The 20,655-nt window shown below is 33.2% G+C and overlaps 1 protein-coding gene across 7 annotated transcripts in view; it reads left to right on the forward strand.

Moving 5' to 3' along the window:
- Positions 1-20,655, forward strand: part of zmiz1a (zinc finger, MIZ-type containing 1a) — a 249,761-nt gene that overhangs the window by 185,879 nt on the left and 43,227 nt on the right. For 5 of the 7 annotated variants that reach the window (XM_005156853.6, XM_009307322.5, XM_005156854.6 and 2 more), the window contains 2 exon segments: positions 2,061-2,174; positions 13,668-13,773. In XM_005156853.6, the coding sequence (XP_005156910.1) occupies positions 2,061-2,174; positions 13,668-13,773 (220 nt within the window). 7 annotated transcript variants of the gene reach the window in all.

Below are 20,655 nucleotides of genomic sequence, written 5' to 3' on the forward strand. Positions count from 1 at the left end.
TTGTTTGTGATTTAGATTACAGGCAGAATCTGTTGGAAAATGTTTATATATCTTTTTGCTTTACTTGATCTTAAATGATTTGTTTGAGTTGGATTTGCTTGTTAGTTTGCTTCTAATGGCTGAAAGAGATGTTCTTGGTTTAAAATCTATGTAAAGTAGAAGTTGCTGAGACTTTTTTTAGGATGTTGACGTTCGAACAACTAAAATGTAATATTGTGTAGGGAGCGGGACTTTTTTGGCCATCATTTCCTTATAGCAAACTAGCGGTAAGAGCGGTGTGGTTAAGAAAATTGTGGCCAAAGACGTAGTAAACATAGGAGCACCACTCCAAAAATGGAAACAAATGGTCAGATTAGTTTAAAGATTACAATTTTTTTTTTTTTTTTTTTTTTTTACAGTGGATTATCTTGGACAGATTCATTGTTTTACCTAAAGAATAATAATGTGCACTAGCACAATAAGCTTGTAAAATAACAGAACACATACTGTGCATGTAAAGTTCAGCATTGTTAATTATATTGTAAACTCAAATATTGCAAAAAAAACAAAACAAAAAAAAAAAAACATTAATTGACCGTTTCCCTAGGGCTGGGTGATATTGCAAAAAATTTTTTATAATATTGTGTTTCATATCATTCCATATAGATAATTATTGAATTTTTGAATTTAGGAATATTATGATTTTTATTTATTTAACCACTTTAATTTTACTAAGGCAAATAGTTTTATTAGTCAAAAACAAAAATATTTAAACTAAATATCTCATCTCTTTATTATAAATTAACCATAAGTGTTTAAGAGACTCTTAAACCTGATAAATAAAATGTTACAAAGTGTGTGCAATGATAAAGGTAGATCAACATCTGTAAAGTGTCAATAATAATGATACAATAATCCTCAAACTCTGTAAACAAAACAAATTATGATCATCAAATCTGAGCTTTTAAGTAAAGGAACCAGCCATCATTATTCAAATACATGTTGAATATTACAAATTGTGAAGACTACATTACGCCCTAGTCTGAAAAATCTTTCATATTGGGAGCTAGTGGCTGAGATGCACAAGAAAAGAAACCAAAAAGCCACTCTGGCGACATCCTTACATTCTTTTTTTACTTACAGTCTCCTTACTGCTGCTATACGGCACTCATTTTCGCATGTGTTGTTATTCTGACATGAAGTCTCTCGTAATTAGGCGACTGTTTTCTCAGAGGATGACAAACAGACAAATCGTTGCTGCAGCTCTGATGCAAGTTTTTGGTGAAAAGTAAAAAGCACTGCAGTGTTTGGTTGCACTATGTTTGTCTTAGGTAGTTAGTCTGCCATTATTACTGAAATGTGTATATTCCATACAAAGCGTGAAGCAGGTTGGTTAGTTCTACTCATATGAATCACAGTGCGCTTGCAGCATTCGGAAAAGTTCAGATGTTTTTTAACTAGGTGTAACTGGAAAATGTGCGCCGTTCACGTGCATGTCACGTGCCTCCCTTGAAAATGACAAACTGACACACTAAGCTTATTGGCATTGCTTCCAAGGCACATGCTCAATAGCCACATTTTAATAAAACTATGGCGATTCTTATCGAACTTCATACTAAACTTTTTTTTTTCATTGATGTTGACAATGGTGTTCGGTCAATAAATAACGATATCGATTTTATCATCCAGCCCTACGTTTTCCCTCAAAATTTGTTATTTTTCATTTGTTAATTTGGGAGGGTTTTTCACTTGTTTACACTTTCAATTTGCTTTCAAGGACCATGATCTTTGCTCTGTTCATCAAAATGTCTTATGTAGTTCAAAATATTTATGTTTTTTATTATTAATTTAGTGCGTTTACTAATACTCATTCTTGATTTCCTGTAGTTAAGTTTTTCTTTGTAAACACAAGAGTATTATTCAAGTGATTTCTGCATAATTAAGTATTTTGTTGTTATTTCAAAACATTGTGATCATTTTAATAATATTTATTTTACTAATAAAAATTGAGAGAATGCTAAAACCTCACTGTTTTCTTTTATTAATCGTGCGCTCTTTGTGATGTTCTTCTCTTTGAACAGCACTTACAGAATCCGGCCAATTTCCAGACAGCGGCCACAGAGCTGCTGGACTGGTGCGGAGACCCACGAGCCTTCCAGCGGCCCTTCGAGCAAAGCCTTATGGGATGTTTGACGGTAAGACAGCAGCTGCTCAAGTCTTGTCCTCATGTCAGGGGCCAGTGACGAAGGTTAAAGCTACAGTCACGCTTCATGCGTCCCTCAGCCCACCCACTCAACTCTATCCCCCTCTGTTTCTTTTCTTCCCTCCTCTAACCTCTGCTTTTTATACTGCAATGTCACGGTATTTAATTTTTTGTTTCATGTTAAATATGTTCTCTTATCTCAATATACAAAATCAGCTACTGTATGAGCAAGTCATAGTTGGCTGATTCCCTCCTAAAGTAGCTGCCTTTAGATTATGATTTGTTTTCATATTTAGTTCTTCTTGGGGATGCTAGTGGTGCAGAACATATAGTTGGTTGAAAAACAGCCCCCAGTCCCACATTGTCTAAGAGTGTCATTGATTATGGCACATTGCCTGTGTTTAGCATTACCTTCTGTCTGGTTCAGGCCTTCAGTCCAGGTGCTTTTTGTGGGCTTACAGACATTTCCCATTGATTTCCACTGGTCTTATTGCAGTTCCACTCCCACTCTGTGATCTGAATTCCTTAGATAGTTATTTGCTTGGAGGCTCTAGGAAAATGTCTGTTCTAGCTATACTTAAACTTATCAGTTATCCTTGATTTTTTTCTCTATCTTTCTCTCTAAAGATTTGCTATTGTATATCTTTGGTCAGTGATTCTCAGCCAGGAGACTGAAGGCCATAATAAATCCTAAAATGTCTATGTAGTTATATTGCTAAATGCTATTTTTCAGTTTGTATTGTTATTTTAACAGAAGAATCAGTGTTTCTTGCAAGTAAGAGTTGTTATTGCAGCATAAACCCAGACAGGGTGATTACAACTCTAGTGTCAACCTAAGGAGGGTTTTTTGTTTTTAATTGAGTAAGCTGGATATATAATACATAACTACATCACACAAAATAAAATAATTGGGTACAAAATATAACAGCACAGCTTCTACGTATAACATTGCTAGCGAATGGCAAGTTCAGAGTAAATTGAAACCACAGACCTCGTCTGTTATACACAGATGACAGAATGAAATAACTCTACACTATATATTCCAAGTTGCCTACCTAAACACAATGTGTACATGAAGAAAAACAGGGCCTAGCATTGAATTCATGTATGTTGTTTAAGTGTAAATTATAGAAATTTGTGAAAACTTTTTAACAATTTTAATTAATGGAGCCTTTTGAGCTAAACGTCAACCTTTTTGGCATAACTGATATTATTATTTTTATTGCTTAAACAGCAAAAAATAAATAAATAAACAAATAAATAAATAAACAAATAAATAAATAAATAAAATAAAAAATAAAAAACAGTTTTAACCATTAATTATAATAAAATAATATGTTTCTTGAGCACCAAATAAGCATATTAAAATGATTTCTAAAGTTTCCCTGGATTAATGGCAACTGAGTATTCAGATTTACCATCACAGGTAAAAAAAAAAATGTTTATAAATATAAAAACATTAAAAAAAAATTATTAATTAATTAAAGTATTTATTTACTTATTAATTTACTTGCTTATATACTTATTAACTTATTTAGGGCAGCACTGGTTAGCACTGTTGTGCAAGTCATTTATAAAATAGTAACTAATAAAAGTTACTAGTTACTTCATTTAAAAAGTAACTCTTAAAAAGTACACCAAAAAGTAATGCATTACTGTTAAAAGTCATTTTTAGGTTACTTTTCCAAAGAACATTTGTAATGCTTCCACCAATAACGTGACGTCAGTGCTGCATGGAGAATACACTGTTAAACAAATTCACAGTTTGAATTAATTTGCATTCTCACAACTAAAACACAAGACAGACTTAAACAAAAAGTATTCTTTAAACAATAATTTATTAAAGTCAGATCAGCAGCACAAAAATAAAAAAAATCACAAGGTGATAAACAAGCTGAATAATATATATTTAGAAAAAAAAGAAGCCAAAATTAAAGATTCTTCTGCATCATAAAAGTTGCTGTATTTAAACCTTAAAAATGTTCCTTCAAAATCTGCTGTTGTACACAACTATAAAACATCTAAAACAATTTTTTTAAATCACAGAATTTTTCTGAGCAATACAACGCTATAAAGTTAAATAACGTGTTCTGAAATATAACAGAAATGTGTCACTGTCTACTAAACTAATAAATTTTGTTATACAGATAACAAATGTGTGCTTATTTATTTGAACAACCAAGAAACAGAAATGTGCACACATCTACAGCCATATCACCCTGCAGCCCATATCATCTACAGCCATATCAACCTGCAGCCCAAGACCGGTTACTTACTGAAGCTAAGCAGGGCTGAGCCTGGTCAGTACCTGGATGGGAGATCATGTGGGAAAACTTGGTTGCTGTTGGAAGTGGTGTTAGTGAGGCCAGCAGGGGGCGCTCAATCTGTGGTCTGTGTGAGTCCTAATGCCCCAGTAAAAGTGAAGGGGACACTATACTGTCAGTGGGTGCCGTCTTTCGGATGAGATGTTAAACCGAGATCCTGACTCTCTGTGGTATTTAAAAATCCCATGGCACTTCTCGTAAAGAGGAGGGGTTCAACCCCGGTGTCCTGGCCAAAGTCCGTCAATCGGCCCTTACGATCATGGCCTCCCAATCATCCCCATCCACCGAATTGGCTCTATGACTGTCTCTTCATTCCACCAATAGCTGGTATGTGGGGAGCGCACTGGCACCATTGTCATGTGTCTGCCTTCGCATTATCCGAGTAGATGCTGCACGCTTGTGGTGATGTGGAGAGACCCCTCTCATGATTGCGAATCGCTTTGGGTGTATGGCCATACACAGTAAATGCGCTTTATAAATACACATTACATTAAATCTAGAAATCTCAAAGGTGCTCAATCAAAAAACAGTAGCAAAAGATCAAAAGAAAATTGGCATACTGCCACTTTAGCTCTCAAAAAATTTCAATGTCACGTTTCGACCTACATGGTCTTTATCAGGTTGAGCCTAAAAACTCACTTGTGATGAGTTGTACTCGATAGTAAAAATTTACCATGATAACTACTATGATTTAAAAATTGTTGAAAAACAAGTAAATAATTTTCTGAGCCACACCAAATAATGAAACAGTCATCCATATATCGCCACCACAAAGAATTATTAGACAAGAATGAGTTGACCATTGGATTAAAACATATTCTTGATAAAAAAATCCCACATGCAAATTCGCAGAATTAAGAGCCATAGTGCTCCTCTGAACCTAATGAACACCATTTAGGCATAAAACATTTTTGAGAGCTAAAGTGGCATTGTGCTGAAAATTGAAAATCAAAAGAAAATTGTGCTTTTCTTTTGATATTTTGCTTATTTATTTCAAACACCAAACATAATTAACATAACTTTACCATAATAATAATGTTAATAGTATCTCGGTCTCTCTGGCGCGCATACTCGGTCTAACTTGCGCACCACTGTATATAGAAAGGTGTGGGCTAAACTGAAGCCAAAATTAGTTAAAGGTGCAGTAGGTGATTGTCTTCAGAAACATTTTTGTTGTACTGGTTGAAAGTCTATTCACACAATAATATTAATTAAAGTAAGTGATCTAAATGTATTTTAATATTCTGGGTAAGGCATAAAACAAAAAAATGTTCATCCAATAAAATAGAGTCAGGCCGTCAGTGCCAGTGGTGTAGTGGTTAGTGCGTCGACACATGCACTCCGGTGCTCGCGGCGACCCGGGTTTCGATTCCGCATCGTGGTCCTATGCCAATCCTTCCCCTCTCTCTGCTCCCCATGCTTTCCTGTTAATTCTCTACTGTCCTGTCAAAAATAAACGTGAAAACCCCGAAAAAAAAAAAAAAAAATAGAGTCGGGCCGACATCTCTCATAATTCCTATTAGTAGCCCAAACTGTCTGTCAGCAAATGCAGATTTGAACAACTGCGCGGCCGTTGTACGCAGCTCCGCTGTTTGTGCACCTAATGCACTTTTAATTTACCAACTACTGGACAAACGCGTCATATTGTAATGATAATGAAGTTAATATATTTAAAAAGTAATGTGTTACAGTATTAGGATTATTTGTATTATTACTAGTAACGCGTTATTGCCCAACACTGCTGGTTAGTATGAGAGACATCTTTGGAAAAAAAACATTCTTTCCAAACTTTCAACTGAGAGTGTGCTGGCTGATTTACAGGTAATCCTTTTTTGTTTGTTTTCTAGTGTTGTGAGGTTTCCAGCATTTTCATCACATATAGTTTTTTAAATCAGTGGCATAACCTCGCTCAAATCAACTTCACATACTTCCATGACTTTCTCCACCAACCAAGCTCATCTTCTTTTGAAATGGCTATGAATGCTAACGTACACTTTTTCCTGCCTTCTTTGGTGCTTTTCCACAGCTCTGACAGCCCGAGTTTTTCGCTCCTGCGTTCCTCTCTGGAGCTTATGTCATGTGTGTACCTGACAATGTGTTCCCCAGACGCCGTCTTCACTCCACACAGTTTGTGCAGTCTATTTGCGCTGTGTATATTGTAATTAATTTGTCTGATGCGGTGCGGACCCTCAGAGAGCAGCGGAGAAAGCTTCTCGTCCCCAGGTGAGGATGGTGGAGAGATGAAAGAGCGCTGGAGATAAGAACACTGGCTGACAGATGTGGACATGTCTTACACATTTCCCCTCAGGCAGCAGGTAGATCTGTGCTCTCCGCAGACCTACATATGGAGCTGTTCCTCCATTGTTTCCCAGCTGCACAATATCAGCACTCAGCCAAATGATAAATGACATCTCCAAACTGTCAGTAGCTTTAGCGATGACAACTATCTCTGCTGTTCCACTGTCTTTTCTCGTCAGCCCCTGTATTTCTGCAGTGCTGTGACTGAGCTTTCCTCTGGAAAGAAACAAACAGGCTTTTTTATTGTACAGGGTACAGCATAAACGAGTACATCCCTTTTTGAAAATGAATATTTTGAGCCATTTATCAGTAAATATAGACAATATATATTGGTTAATTTTAACAATTTAGTTTTATTAAACTGTTTTTTTTTTTGTTAAAATAGTAAAAAGATAATACAAAAATAAGAATAGAAAGATGATATATTTAAATTTATTTAAAATAGCTTTAAATGAGGAAACTACAATCTTTAAAATAAATAGTATATATTTTTTATTGTTTTTGGAATTTTTTTTTCTATTTATTTTTCGTTAACATTCATTGAGGTGTTCAAATTTTTGCACTGTAATCTTAAATTATTACATTCGATTATTACCTGATTTGCCTTTGGTACCTCAAAAAATTATGTTTGTTGTTTGTTCAAACTACTTACATAAAATAAGCTGAAACAACAAAAATTTAGAGTTTTTTGGGGGGGACAACTTAATTGTTTTATATTCAATCTACTTAAATTTGTATAAACTAATAAGTCTGGTTAATTCCATTATCCTGTCCCAACACAAATCAATTCTGTGGAACCCAGCATTATTTACAGTGTACTGAATAATGTAATGTATGTACACAAATACACTCATCGGCCACTTTATTAGGTACACCTGTCCAACTGCTTGTTAATGCAAATTTCTAATCAGCCAATCACACTCAAAGCATTTAGCCATGTAGACACGGTCAAGATTATCTGCTGCAGTTCAAACCAAGCATCAGAATGGGGAAGTAAGGTGATTTAAGTGACTTTGAACATGGCATGGTTGTTGGTGCCAGACAGGCTGGTCTGAGTATTTCAGAAACTGCTGATCTACTGGGATTTTCAAGCACAGCTATCTTTAGGGTTTACAGAGAATAGTTCGAAAAAGAGAAAATATCTGGTGAGCGGCAGTTTTGTGGGCACAAATGCCTTGTTAATGTCAGAGGAGAATGGCCAGACTGGTTCGAGCTGATAGAAAGGCAACAGTAAACCAAATAACCATTCGTTACAACCAAGGTATGCAGAAGAACAACTCTGAAAGCACAACACGTCCAACCTTGAGGCAGATGGGCTACAGCAGCAGAAGACCACATCAGGTGCCACTTTGATTGTCTGGTCTGAGTCTCGATTTCCGCTGCAACATTCGGAGGGTATATCAAGCCTAGAGTATTGTTGCTGATCATGTCCATCCCTTTATGAACACATGTACCTATCTTATGATGGCTACTTCCAGCAGGATAACGCGCCAAAATCATCTCAGACTGGTTTCTTGAACATGACAATGAGTTCACTGCACTCAATTGGACTCTAGTCACCAGATCTCAATCCAATAGAGCACCTTTGAGATGTGGGGAAACAGGGGATTTGACAAATCTGCAGCATTGTAAATTATAATGTATCATCCTAGAGAATGTTGTATTTTAAAGGAGAGATCTTTAAAGGGTTTGCCCATTTACAGTATGCTGTACACTGTATATTTCGCACCACTGTTTGTAAAGACTGCAACTGAAAAGATTTGCGTGGCTCAGTGATGTTTTTCATTATTATTATTTTTTCTGTTGAATCACTTAATATTTTAGGCCTGCATTCTGAGAAGAGAGATTATGTGGAAAAGGCTTATGAGAGGATGCATTTCTAAACGCCAGAGGAATCTATACCAGCCCTCGTGGCAGCTCGCCTGGCTGCTGCGTTTGGCAAGTGCAGCTGCGGAGAGGAAATTAAAGTTTGGCAAGAGCGCAGCAGCTCTGCTTGTCCAAAAAAAAAAATCCTCCAAAAAAATGGAGGACAAAAAAAATGTGTATAGATTTCCAGTTTCAATAGATGCCATCCTACTGTGGAATCCCATTAAGCCATTATTTGACCATTAAATCAGGAATAGGAATCTGTCTGCGCAGGTTTGATTTGTCGTTTTTTTTTTTTTTTTTGTCGCACCGCCTTGGTAACAGATGTATGACAATTTATGATTAAGAAGAGTCACGTTTGCACCCCATGTGGAACATAAATTGCACGTCAAGCGCTGGGTGTTAAGCATTGAGAAGGTGAGTAAGTGGATAAACGCAGTGCACAGCTGCAGCAGTGTGATACATGAGTCATTAAAGATCATGCACAGCCTCGTTCAGATTTTACAGCAGATATTATGAAAGGTTGAATGCCTCTCCTTCTGTATTGCCGCTGCCTTTTTTGATGGATAGAATAATAGAGAGCGAAAGGGGAGACAAAGTGAAATTGTTCAAATTGAATGTTATTCAGAGCAATATTTAAAGCCATGGCTTAGCTGGAAAAATAGAAACCTTAATCTGTGCAAATGTAAGTCTTTTTTATTTAGCGAAAGTCAGTGTGTGCCTGTGGACTAAAATATTTAAGTGCTATGTAATTTAAAAGGAACAGGTTACTAAAAATAAGATCTGTTTGTGTTTTCTAAGCTTTGCGCTATTCTAAACTTGTATGACTAAGATGTTTGAAGAGTGTTTTCACTTGCGTCATGATTTTGTCAGTTCTCCGTATATGTGGTTATGGAGACACTTGAATGTGAACAACATATTTATGTTGCGTAAACCCTAAAACAAATGTAAAAATGATAAAGAAGGACTTAAAAAAGGATTAATAGAGTTTAATAAGCTTTATTATATTATTCTGCTTGAGTTGCTTTACTCTACGTAAATGTTTTTCATCTTTCTGGTTGGATTAATTAGTGCATCCAAAACATGACAATAATTGATTATTTTGAGCAACAGCAATCAGCCACCTTTAATTGCTTTATTGGCACTGTTTGCGTTCTGCTCTTCAACATCTCGACTGATGACGCATTGTGAAAATACTTTTCCTATGCAATTTTTCTTATAATGAAATTTAATTGTGAGCAGAGGCTGGAAAGCTCCAATAAAGACAAAATATATTATTTGTGAGAAATTAATGGATGAATCGATTAGTGAATCAACCAGTTGTTAAACAACCTTTATTTATTTCTTTATTTATATTATCATTTGATTTATTGAATTTTTTTTTTCATGCATTGTTAATTTTATTTGTTGTGTTGTATTGGCAGTGTTCATTTATTAAATTTTTCAATGCTTATTTTATTTATTTAGTTTTTTTTTTTTTAGTTTTTTTTTTAGTTTTATTATATATATTTTTTCATTTATTTTTCTATTTTATTTTTTATAGGGCAGTGTTTGTTTATTTATTTATTTGTTATAATATTTGTTTTATTGTTTATTTTATTTTTATTTAGTTATTTAATTAATTAATTAATTTATTTATTTATATTATAATCTTGTATTTATATATTTTTTCATTCACTGTTTTTTTGCGTTTATAGGGCAGTGTTTATTTATTTATTACATTTTTTCATTGTTTATTTTATGTTTATTTATTTATTTTTATTAAAATATATTTTCTTTTTTCTCATTCATTGGTTATGTTATTATTATTTTTTTAATTATTTTTTATTTAAATATTTTATTTATTCATTTATTTATGTTATAATATATTTTATTTATAAATGTTTTCATTCATTGTTATTTTTTGTTTGTTTTGTTTTTATAAGGCAGTGTTTATTTATTTCTTACATTTTTTTCATTGTTAATTTTTTATTTTATTTTTATTGTAATATAAATACATATATTTTTACCATTCATTGTTCATTTATTGTTTATTTTTTATATTGGGCAGTGCTTATTTAATTATTAGTTATATTTTTGATTGTTTATTTTATTTTAAATTTAAAAAATATTTATTTATTTATTTTTTATTTATTTTTTTTTTATAGGGCAGCAGGGAGAGGCACAGTAGTTGACCATAAAGTTTTAAGTTGCAATAAAAATGCTAAATATTTAATGAAGAGAAATCTGGGATATATAGGTCATTATGGAACTGGGACATTATGGACAATTTTATTTTTCTCTTTAAGATATTCCACAGGTAAGGCGTCAGTTATGTATTCAGTGCTGTAGCATTGTCACCTACATCTCTGTCTTACATGTGGCTTTAGGGTTTTATTTACGTGCTTTTGAATTGTTCGGCGAAAGATCACAAGATGCTTTGAAAGAAGCTGGAGTCGCGAGTTCAAGGGGCCAAGTGCGGGCTGTGGTCTCCACAGATCAGGGTATTCAGTGAACAAACAGAGACGTCTGCGCACCAGCCGCACACATCTCTGGGGAAAACTCATCAATCGCGCCCTGCAAATATCAACACATTCTTAACACTATTCGGCATCAGTGGAGGTGGCTGTTTTATCTTTCAATATATTATTCATGCACATATATAAATATTTGATATGATTGCGCTAAAAAAAGGGAAATTGCTCTTTTATGAGTAGTTTTTGGAGAGATATTTGGTGTACAAGGAAGGGGTGGGGGCGGTGGGGTGTTAGTTGGGTGATGTGAGTATACCGCTGGTTTTCTCTGCTCTCCTGGGAGTCTGGGCTAGATTTTCAAGGAAGCTTAATTGCATATAGCTCATGTAGACTATTGAAAAATTCAATAGCCTTAATGCTAAAGAGTGTGTTTAGAACATTTCAGCTTGAGTTTTCCTTCAGTTTTTTAGCAGAGAACTGTGTTTGCAACTCTCTTGTGAATGCAAATAATGGACACACACCAGTACACAAAGTCCTCATACTGTATCTATTCCAGCTCAACTCTGTTGTCAGTTCACCTTTTAGTGCTTAATCTAGTTGTGTACACACAGAGTTAAGTATGTGAGTGAGTTTCAACAATGTTTGACAACCATAATAACTTCTGAAAAATGCAAAATGACATCTGCCTTAAGTTATTTGAAGGATCTTTGAAACCGACTCAACTAAATGTTAGTAATGGTTATAATGTATTGGCAAGGAATGACAGGAAAAGACTCATCACCATATTTTGCACAATAAAACAAGCCCATAATAAATAGAAATATATTTAAACAAGTGCAATCTTCAGATTTAAAGCCTCTAATAAAAAGTTACATTCTAACAAATGGCAAGAATGAGATTAGTGCTTAGAAAATAAATGTTTTGAATTCCCGCCTGATATAGGAAGACAATCCATTTTTGTTTTAACTCAAGACATGGTGAGATTGTAGAAGATGCTCTTTCAGACACGAGACTCAAACATGAACATTTACTCCAAAGAGAAAAACCCCAAAAGGTCAATATTGCAATAGAAACCAAACTGTTAAACATATTCTAGTGGAATGCCCTGTTTTTAATGTTATCAGACAAATATTAATATCTTTGCCTGATTTAAGAGACTTTCAAATGTCAGTCTTTCCTATATTGTGCAGTTTTTTTTTTGTTTTTTTGTTAGAATATTTTTTAAATTATACAAAAGTTTATTTTACTTTATTTTATTTTTTTTTAATTTGGTAAACAATCTTTTTTTTTTTTTTTTTTTTGCCATGACATGATCATAATCTGATATGGCAATAAACTTACAATTCTCTCTCTACAAATCTATTTCTAATTATACCAAAACATTGCTAGCCTCATCTGCTCACTGTCCCAACTCCATAAACTTGAAAAAGTCAAAACCACAAGCCCAAGGATGGGTTTAATGAGTGGACATGGTAACACTTTAGGATCTAGCACAGGGGTGTCCAAACTCGGTCCTGGAGGGCCGGTGTCCTGCTGAGTTTAGCTCCAATTTGCTTTAACACACCTGCCAGGAAGTTTCTAGTATCTAGTAAGAGCTTGATTAGCTGGTTCAGGTGTGTTTGATTAGGGTTGGAGCTAAACTCTCCAGGACACTGGCCCTCCAGGACCAAGTTTGGACACCCCTGGTCTACAGCTTTCAAATTGTAAACACAATAGACCAGGGATGTCCAAACTCTGTCCTGGATGGCTGATGTCCTGCAGATTTAACTCCAACTTGCCTCAACACAACTGCAAGGATGTTTTTAGAAAGCCTAAAAGAGGTTGATTAGCTAGCCAGGTGTGCCTGATTGGGGTTGGAAGTAAACTTTGCAGGACACCGGCCCTCCAGGACCGAGTTTGGACATGCCTGCAATAGACCATTTCAATGTGGTGATGCCGTTGGCCCATGGACATTTCCTGCTTATTATCAAACTATTTTATATTTGTAACAAAAGACAATTCAATCGTAATTTAATGTTAAAGCAGCTACCATAACATTATTAACCAATATGTGGCTCTTTTCGGATTCTCTAATTAGGGATGAGGGCTCCAAATTAGCTTCATGCTATATGCCCTATGGTACGCGGCATCAGTTGTCTTTGTGTTACAACATCAAGTGTATTGTCCCTGTTAAACAAGCAAACAAACAAATAAATAAATAAAGGTCAATTTATATGTATTTTTACATTTATTTTAAAAAGTAAAAGGTGTAGAAATCAGAGAGGTAATTATTATTTTATCATTAGACTGCTTGTTTGCTTGTTCTTATTATAACATGACAAACATTTTGACAATAGCTTGAGTTGAGATGCAGATGTAAACTAATGTTCATTATCAAAGATTGTAACATCTGTAATAATAATAATAATAATAATAATAATAATAATAATAATGTAATTGTTAATGGGTAAAACTAAAATATTCTATTTGGATCAGAATTAAACTTGTCAACTACAGTTAAAAGCATACATAATCTCTAAAATGTTGTTCTGTTATTCTCCACAGGTTGTAAGCCGTGTGGCAGCGCAGCAGGGTTTTGATCTGGACCTCGGCTACCGGCTTCTGGCCGTTTGTGCTGCAAACCGGGACAAGTTCACCCCAAAGTCGGCAGGTGAGTCTTTTTCCCTTATTGTGATGCTTTCCTCACTCATCATTGCTAATAAAAACTAAGTCTCTGCGCCTGTGATGAATGCACATTTCTCATCTAGTGATGTGACGGGAAATCTTTGTGCAATTCCAGCGCACGGCCATGCATTAGCACGCTTTCACTTTCCTCTGTCTGACACTCACCCATCTCTTTAAGACGTCATGAGGCGATTTAACTTCCCGAGGTTGTCTTTTCCTGCCGATTTTACACATGGAGCTCTGACCGTGCCAGAAACGCCTCCGAATAATTCATTGATGAGCCGCCAGAGTTCACTTTCCAGCAGTCATCCATCAGCAGAGCAACATCGCTTTGTAATCAGCTCTGTTTGAAATCCTGACCTTCTCAGCCAAAGCTGAGTGTCCTGTTCTTGTACATTTGTCAAAGTGAATTGCGGATGGGCATCAGCCAAACAGAGATAGATGGTCCGCAAATGCCGGGGTTGAGGTGTGTGAGTGTACTTCATTTGAGAAAAGCCTGACACGGCTCGCTTTTGAGAATGAAGATAAACTGTCCATTTGAACCATGGTTACTGTGGGACACCTTGAGGCTTCCAGATTTTTTTAGGGTGTTTGGGTTTCCTCTTGATCTTTGTAGATAACGGCTAAAATTATTTTCATTAAATATGCTGTATATACAATGGTCAGCATAAATAAGTACATTACAATTTTTTTTAATTTCACATTGAATATAGTTAATAGGTTTTTGTGCATTTGAACAAAACAGTTTTTTTTATTAGATATATTTATTAAAATATTAATTTAGTCATCAATCGTCTTTAGAATTAGAAACATAATACATTTAAATTCATGCAATATATATATATATATATATATATATATATATATATATATATATATATATATATATACATATATATATATATATATATATATATATATATATATATATATATACATATATATATATATATATACATATATATATATATATATATATATATATATATATATATATATATATATATATATATATATATATATATATATATATATATATATATATATATACATATATATATACATATATATATATATATATATATATATTAAAACAATAAAAAAAAAAAAACAAGCTAACAAAATGTGATATTCTGATTTTGGTCTTTTTAAAAACATTTTATTTAATATTTTCTCCTAACATATAAGTTTGGGCTACTAATGTTTGGCTTTAGTACTGACTAATCTAATGTATAGGCACAGATATAATATTGTAAAACATCCTATAGAAAATAATTATTTAAATGATTTAAACAATTAATTATTTTCTATTTTTATGTTTATAAACCTGTTATTTATAAAAGTTTTTATTATTTTTATTTGTATTATGTTATTTCAATATTATAGTACTGTTTCTATTTTTATTATTATATTATTTTTTGTACATTTTCATATAATTTTAATATAATTATTAATATTTTAAATAACTTGTTTAAAAAAAAAACATTTTTTATTTTGTTATGTAGTTGTCATTTTGTAATATATTTTAAAACTTTCAAATGTTTTTTTTTTTTTTTTTTTTAGCAATTTTTATCATTATTAAACTAAAACCAATTTAATTGAAGATAAATACTATACAAAAACATTTTTTAAGTCCACTGAACCATTTTATTGTATTTTGTATCAGTGTTGCATTTAAAGGTGCGGCAGGTGATTGTCTTCAGAAACATGTTTTGTTGGGCTGGTTGAAAGTCTCTTCCCATTCCAATAGTAATGATTAAAGTAAATGATCTAAATGTATTTATATGTATTTTAATGTTCTGAGTAAGTCATAACACAAAAAAATATTCATTCCAATTAAAGTATGTCAGCCCGATAATTCCCGTCATTTATGTGTGCATGCTAGGCATAGACGATAACTGTTTTTAAGGTATACCGCGGTTTGGAAAAGTCAAGGTTTTAAAACCATCAAAATTGTTCTGCTATATCGTTCCTATGTTATCTGAACGATTTTTGTTTGTTTGTTTGTTTTTTTTTAGGGCTACAGTATCTTCAGCATAAAAGATGTCCAGAGATGCCCTTTTAAAATGTAATGAAGCCTGAGTTTTTGAAACAAATCAATACAGCAGAAGTCAATGATTCATTTAAAGTATTTAGCTTGACGTGTTGACATGTGAAAATATTTTAAATGTTTTTCAAAATAACATATATTGTGTTCAAACTTCAAAGGTGATAGATATTATACAGTTTTTTGTTGGGAGATGTAGTATTATATAGTACTATAAAGTTTTCTAACTGGTGATTGACATCATGACTGTCATCTTTAATGTGCGAGTTCATGATATCAGGAGGGGTGGCTTTGGACAGCAGGGGAGGGGCTGTGTTTTAAAGATATTAATCTTAATGGTTAACATTTTGGCAGATTACCTATTGCACCATTAATAATACTCTAGTCCTGAAAAAAAGAATAGCTGAAGCATTTCTCAGTCGCAGCTGATATCTGGGTTATTTCAATTGAAGCGGAGTCTAGCAGTAGCGTCCAGCACAGCAGGAGATGAAGAAGCAGATATGACTCAGACTTCCTCTCTTTCACTCTGTGCATCATGTGGGCATCCATCTTTCCTGCATCATGAGGGCGTCTGCCGCCCCAGACATGCAGACGACAGTGCCAGAGCTCAGTCCCATAAAGCCACACTCACAGCCCCTCTCGTTTCATGTCCTCCACGGTCCCATCCTCTCCTTCCTCTCTTTATCTGCACTCATCACGCAAACACACTGCGAAAAGAGAGGGAAGAGATATGCACGTCAGGTCAGGGGTTTGTGGAGAAAGTGCAGCTCCAGCGATAACCCGGTGACAGGCAGGATGGCGACAGAGGGACGGCCATCCGACACCACACAGTGGCGGCGTTCAGTGTGTCTGGCGCTCGCTGAAACACTCCCACATTACTCGATCAATGCACAATCCGGCGCGTACCGGCTGCAGGATGACTCCGGCATGTTTCGCTGTCTTTGTGATATACAATGCAGCTGACACTAAGCTGTAAGGATGGCCTAAAGTCATCCCAATTACGCTTTTATTTACCTCTCGTAAAAGAATCTTAGCACCTGGAATGGATAAACACCAGAAGTTGCCTTGTAAGATTCATATAGTATATTTATGCTTTGAGCAGAAATGTATCAATGTAAATAAAAATGGGAATATTAACATGAATTTTAAAAAAATATATAATTTTATATGTAGAAATAATAAAATATTATACAATTAAACAATTATATATATATATATATATATATATATATATATATATATATATATATATATATATATATATATATATATATATATATGATCATCTAGTCATAACAACATTCGTTTTTAGTTCATTGTAACATATTAAACTAAGTTCATCATATTCTAACTTAATTTTATAAGTTGCGCAAGATGTCTTAAGTCAGTTTAACATAATATAAATTCAATGGACACATAAGGTTAATTTGATTCAGCTTAAAAATTTCAGGCAACCAATATTTTTTTTTTTTTGTTTACAGTTTAGTAATAAATTAATTATAAAATAATGTTTGTAAATAAATATAAAATAACCAAATTTATTTATAATTATGAATCATTTAAAATTATTCAAATAAAAAAATATTTGCAATCATGTAGTATTAGTATAGTTTTAAATTTGTTTAAATAATAAATATAAAGAAAAACATTAAAATACATTTACATATTTTATATTTTGATTATTAAGAATATTTATAAATAATATATTATAAATAATAAAATTAGTTTAAAAATAATATTAATAATAAAATTATATTAAAAAATAAATCAGTTATAAGTTTGTAGGCTAAGCAAGTTTATTTATATAGCACATTTCATACACAACGGTAATTCAAAGTGCTTTACATAAACAGAAATAACAGAGTATTAGAAGTATAAGAAAATAAAAACAAAGAACATAAATTATAAAAAATATATTAAAATGTATTAAAGTTTTTTTTAAATATATACAAGTAATAAATATAAATAAATATACATTTTTAAAGTAATATAAAACTTTAAAAAATAAATATGTTAGATGAAATCTGCTAGAAAAAAACAATACATTTACATATTTTATATTTAATTATAATGAGAAATATGTATAAATAATATATAATAATTAGTAATAATTATTACAAATAATAATATTAATATTATAAATATATAAAATAAATAATTTGAAATGATAAATAATTATAATTAAACATAATTGTTAAAAACATGTATAAGTAAAAATCATTTGCAATTATATAGTATTACTATTAGTAGTAGTGCGAGTACAGTTATAAATTCGTAGGCAAGGCAAGTTTTTTTTAAGTAATATAAAATTTTATTCTAAACTTGGCAGCAAAAAATATATATAATTAGACATGAAAAGATAAAATCTGCTGGAAAAAACCTATATATATATTACTATTTTGATTATTATGTGGAAAATATGTATAAATGATGATATATTTTGGTCTCTGTTATACAGAGCAGCTGACACTGAGCTGTGAGGATGGGCCAAAAGTCATTCGCTCACGCTCCGAATTACGCTTTTATTTGCCTCTCGTAAAAAAATGTTAAGCACCTGTAATGGATAAACGCCAGCAGATTCATATATTTATGCTTTGAGCTCTTGTTAATGTTATCTTTAAACAGTTATAGTGCCATAAAATTGTCAGTTGGACTTTCTTGTTTCTGAAATGCATTTTTTGCAGCAGATGCTTGAAGAGTTTACAGTGTAGTACACATTTTTTTGCATAACAGAACTTAATCAGTATACTGACTTAAAGAGAAAATGATTTCAAATAATAATTTTTATGAATAAATAATAATAAAATATGGCATTTATCTTGTAAATCTGACTTTTTCCATGTTTAAATGTTACAATCTGGTCCGTGGTGCATCTACCAACCCAGAAAACATGGGAAAAAGCTTATTAACAGAGAACAGATTTCTATGTTGTTATTTTATCAGAGAAGCCCTTATTTTCAGTGTATTTCATAAGCGCACTTTTATTCTGCACTGTATAATCAGATTAAAGGCTTTTTGCATATTCTGTGAATATAAGAAGATTTGGTAACACTTTAGTTTGTCTCAATTCACACCAATAACTACTGGCTTATTACTTGCTAATTATTAAGATATTAACTGTTCATTAGTAGTTATAAAGTATGATCTTATTCTGGATCTCTAATCCTACCCAAAACCTAAACCCATTTTTTATCGTACTAACTACTAATAATTAGTTGTTTATTAAGCTTATGGTGTTAGTTAATAGTTTGTTAATACCGTGAATTGTCACTTAAAATAAATTTGACTAATATTGTAATGTTTATTAGCAAGGGCCATCTTATCTGAATAGAGATATGAATATACTTTTTATTGTGTATTATTACTTTTATTTATTTGTTTGTTTTTATTATTGAAATTATTATAATCATCTCCAAATTTATTTTGTAATCCCCTCAAAATTTTAATATTTTTAGTTTTGTTTGAAGTAACTGTATTGTGTTTTAACCTCTTATGAGGTTTCTACACTACCTGACAAAAGTCTTGTCGCCTATTCAAGTTTTAGGAACAACAAATAATAACTTGTCTTCTAGTTGATCATTTGATATCAGAAGTGGCTTATATGGAAGGCAAAAGCCTCTAGATTAGGCTTATGAACGATCTTAGACGACTGCATCCATGTATCTCTGTGATGACTCAAAAAACTTATTAATAAAGTCATCTGGAATGGCAAAGAAACTGTTCTTGCAGGACTCCCAGAGTTCATCCAGATTCTTTGGATTCATCTTCAGTGCGTCCTCCATCTTATCCCAGACATGCACAATAATGTTCATTATTGTGTAACTGGGCTGGCCAATCCTGGAGCACCTTGACCTTCTTTGCTTTCAGGAACTTTGATGTGGAGGCTGAAGTATAAGAATGAGCGCTATCCTGCTGAAGAATTTACCCTCTCCTGTGGTGTGTAATGTAACAGGCAGCACAAATGTCTTGATACCTACTAGACTGTTGATGTTGCCATTCACTCAGCAGATCTCTCGCATGCCCCCATACTGAATGTAACCCCAAACTATGATTTTTCCTTCACAAAGTTGACTGATGTCTATAAGGATCTTGGCTCCATGTAGGTTCCAATAGGTCTTTTGCAGTATCTGTGATGATTGGGATGCAGTTCAACAGATGATTCATCAGTAAAATTTACCTTCTGCCACTTTTCCAAATGATCAACTTGAAGTCAAGTTATTATTTGTTGCACTTATAACTGGGATCGACGACAACACTTTTGTCAGGGAGTGTAGAAATCAGTACAAACACGCTGAATGGGAAATTATATTTACAGTGCGCTGACAATAGAGAGATCTAATCAGTTCAAAGTGATTGTAGCATCTCGATCGTGCGATTATCCTCTGATCTGCAGGAATGTGTCAACGGTGTGTGTGCGTGCGTAGATACAGTCTAGTCTGTCAGTTTGTGCTGGTTTGTGAGTGCTGACCTCTCTGTCATCAGGATTATCTGCCAGTATTAATCTGTGATTATAGGAATTATCAGCCCGCTGTGTGTTTGCATCTGTTTGTGAGTGTGTGTGTGTGTGTGTGTGTGTGCGTTTGCACGTGTGTGCACTCTTATACAGTCTGATCTTTTCTGCTCACCCGCTATCGACAGACTTTTTAACCAGGCTTTGTTTGGCACCCCACTGCCAGTGCAATAGGATAATTATTTAGCCTAAAATCTCCCTCTTTAGAGCGCACAGTTGTGTCTGAACCAAGAATGGCTAAATACCTCGTCTGAGATTGCTTTTATTGAGCATATGTTAATTATTACTCACTGCATCACAATTGCCTTTGA

Source organism: Danio rerio, chromosome 13 (assembly GCF_049306965.1).
Source record: "Danio rerio strain Tuebingen ecotype United States chromosome 13, GRCz12tu, whole genome shotgun sequence".
NCBI classification, from domain to species: Eukaryota; Metazoa; Chordata; class Actinopteri; order Cypriniformes; family Danionidae; genus Danio; species Danio rerio.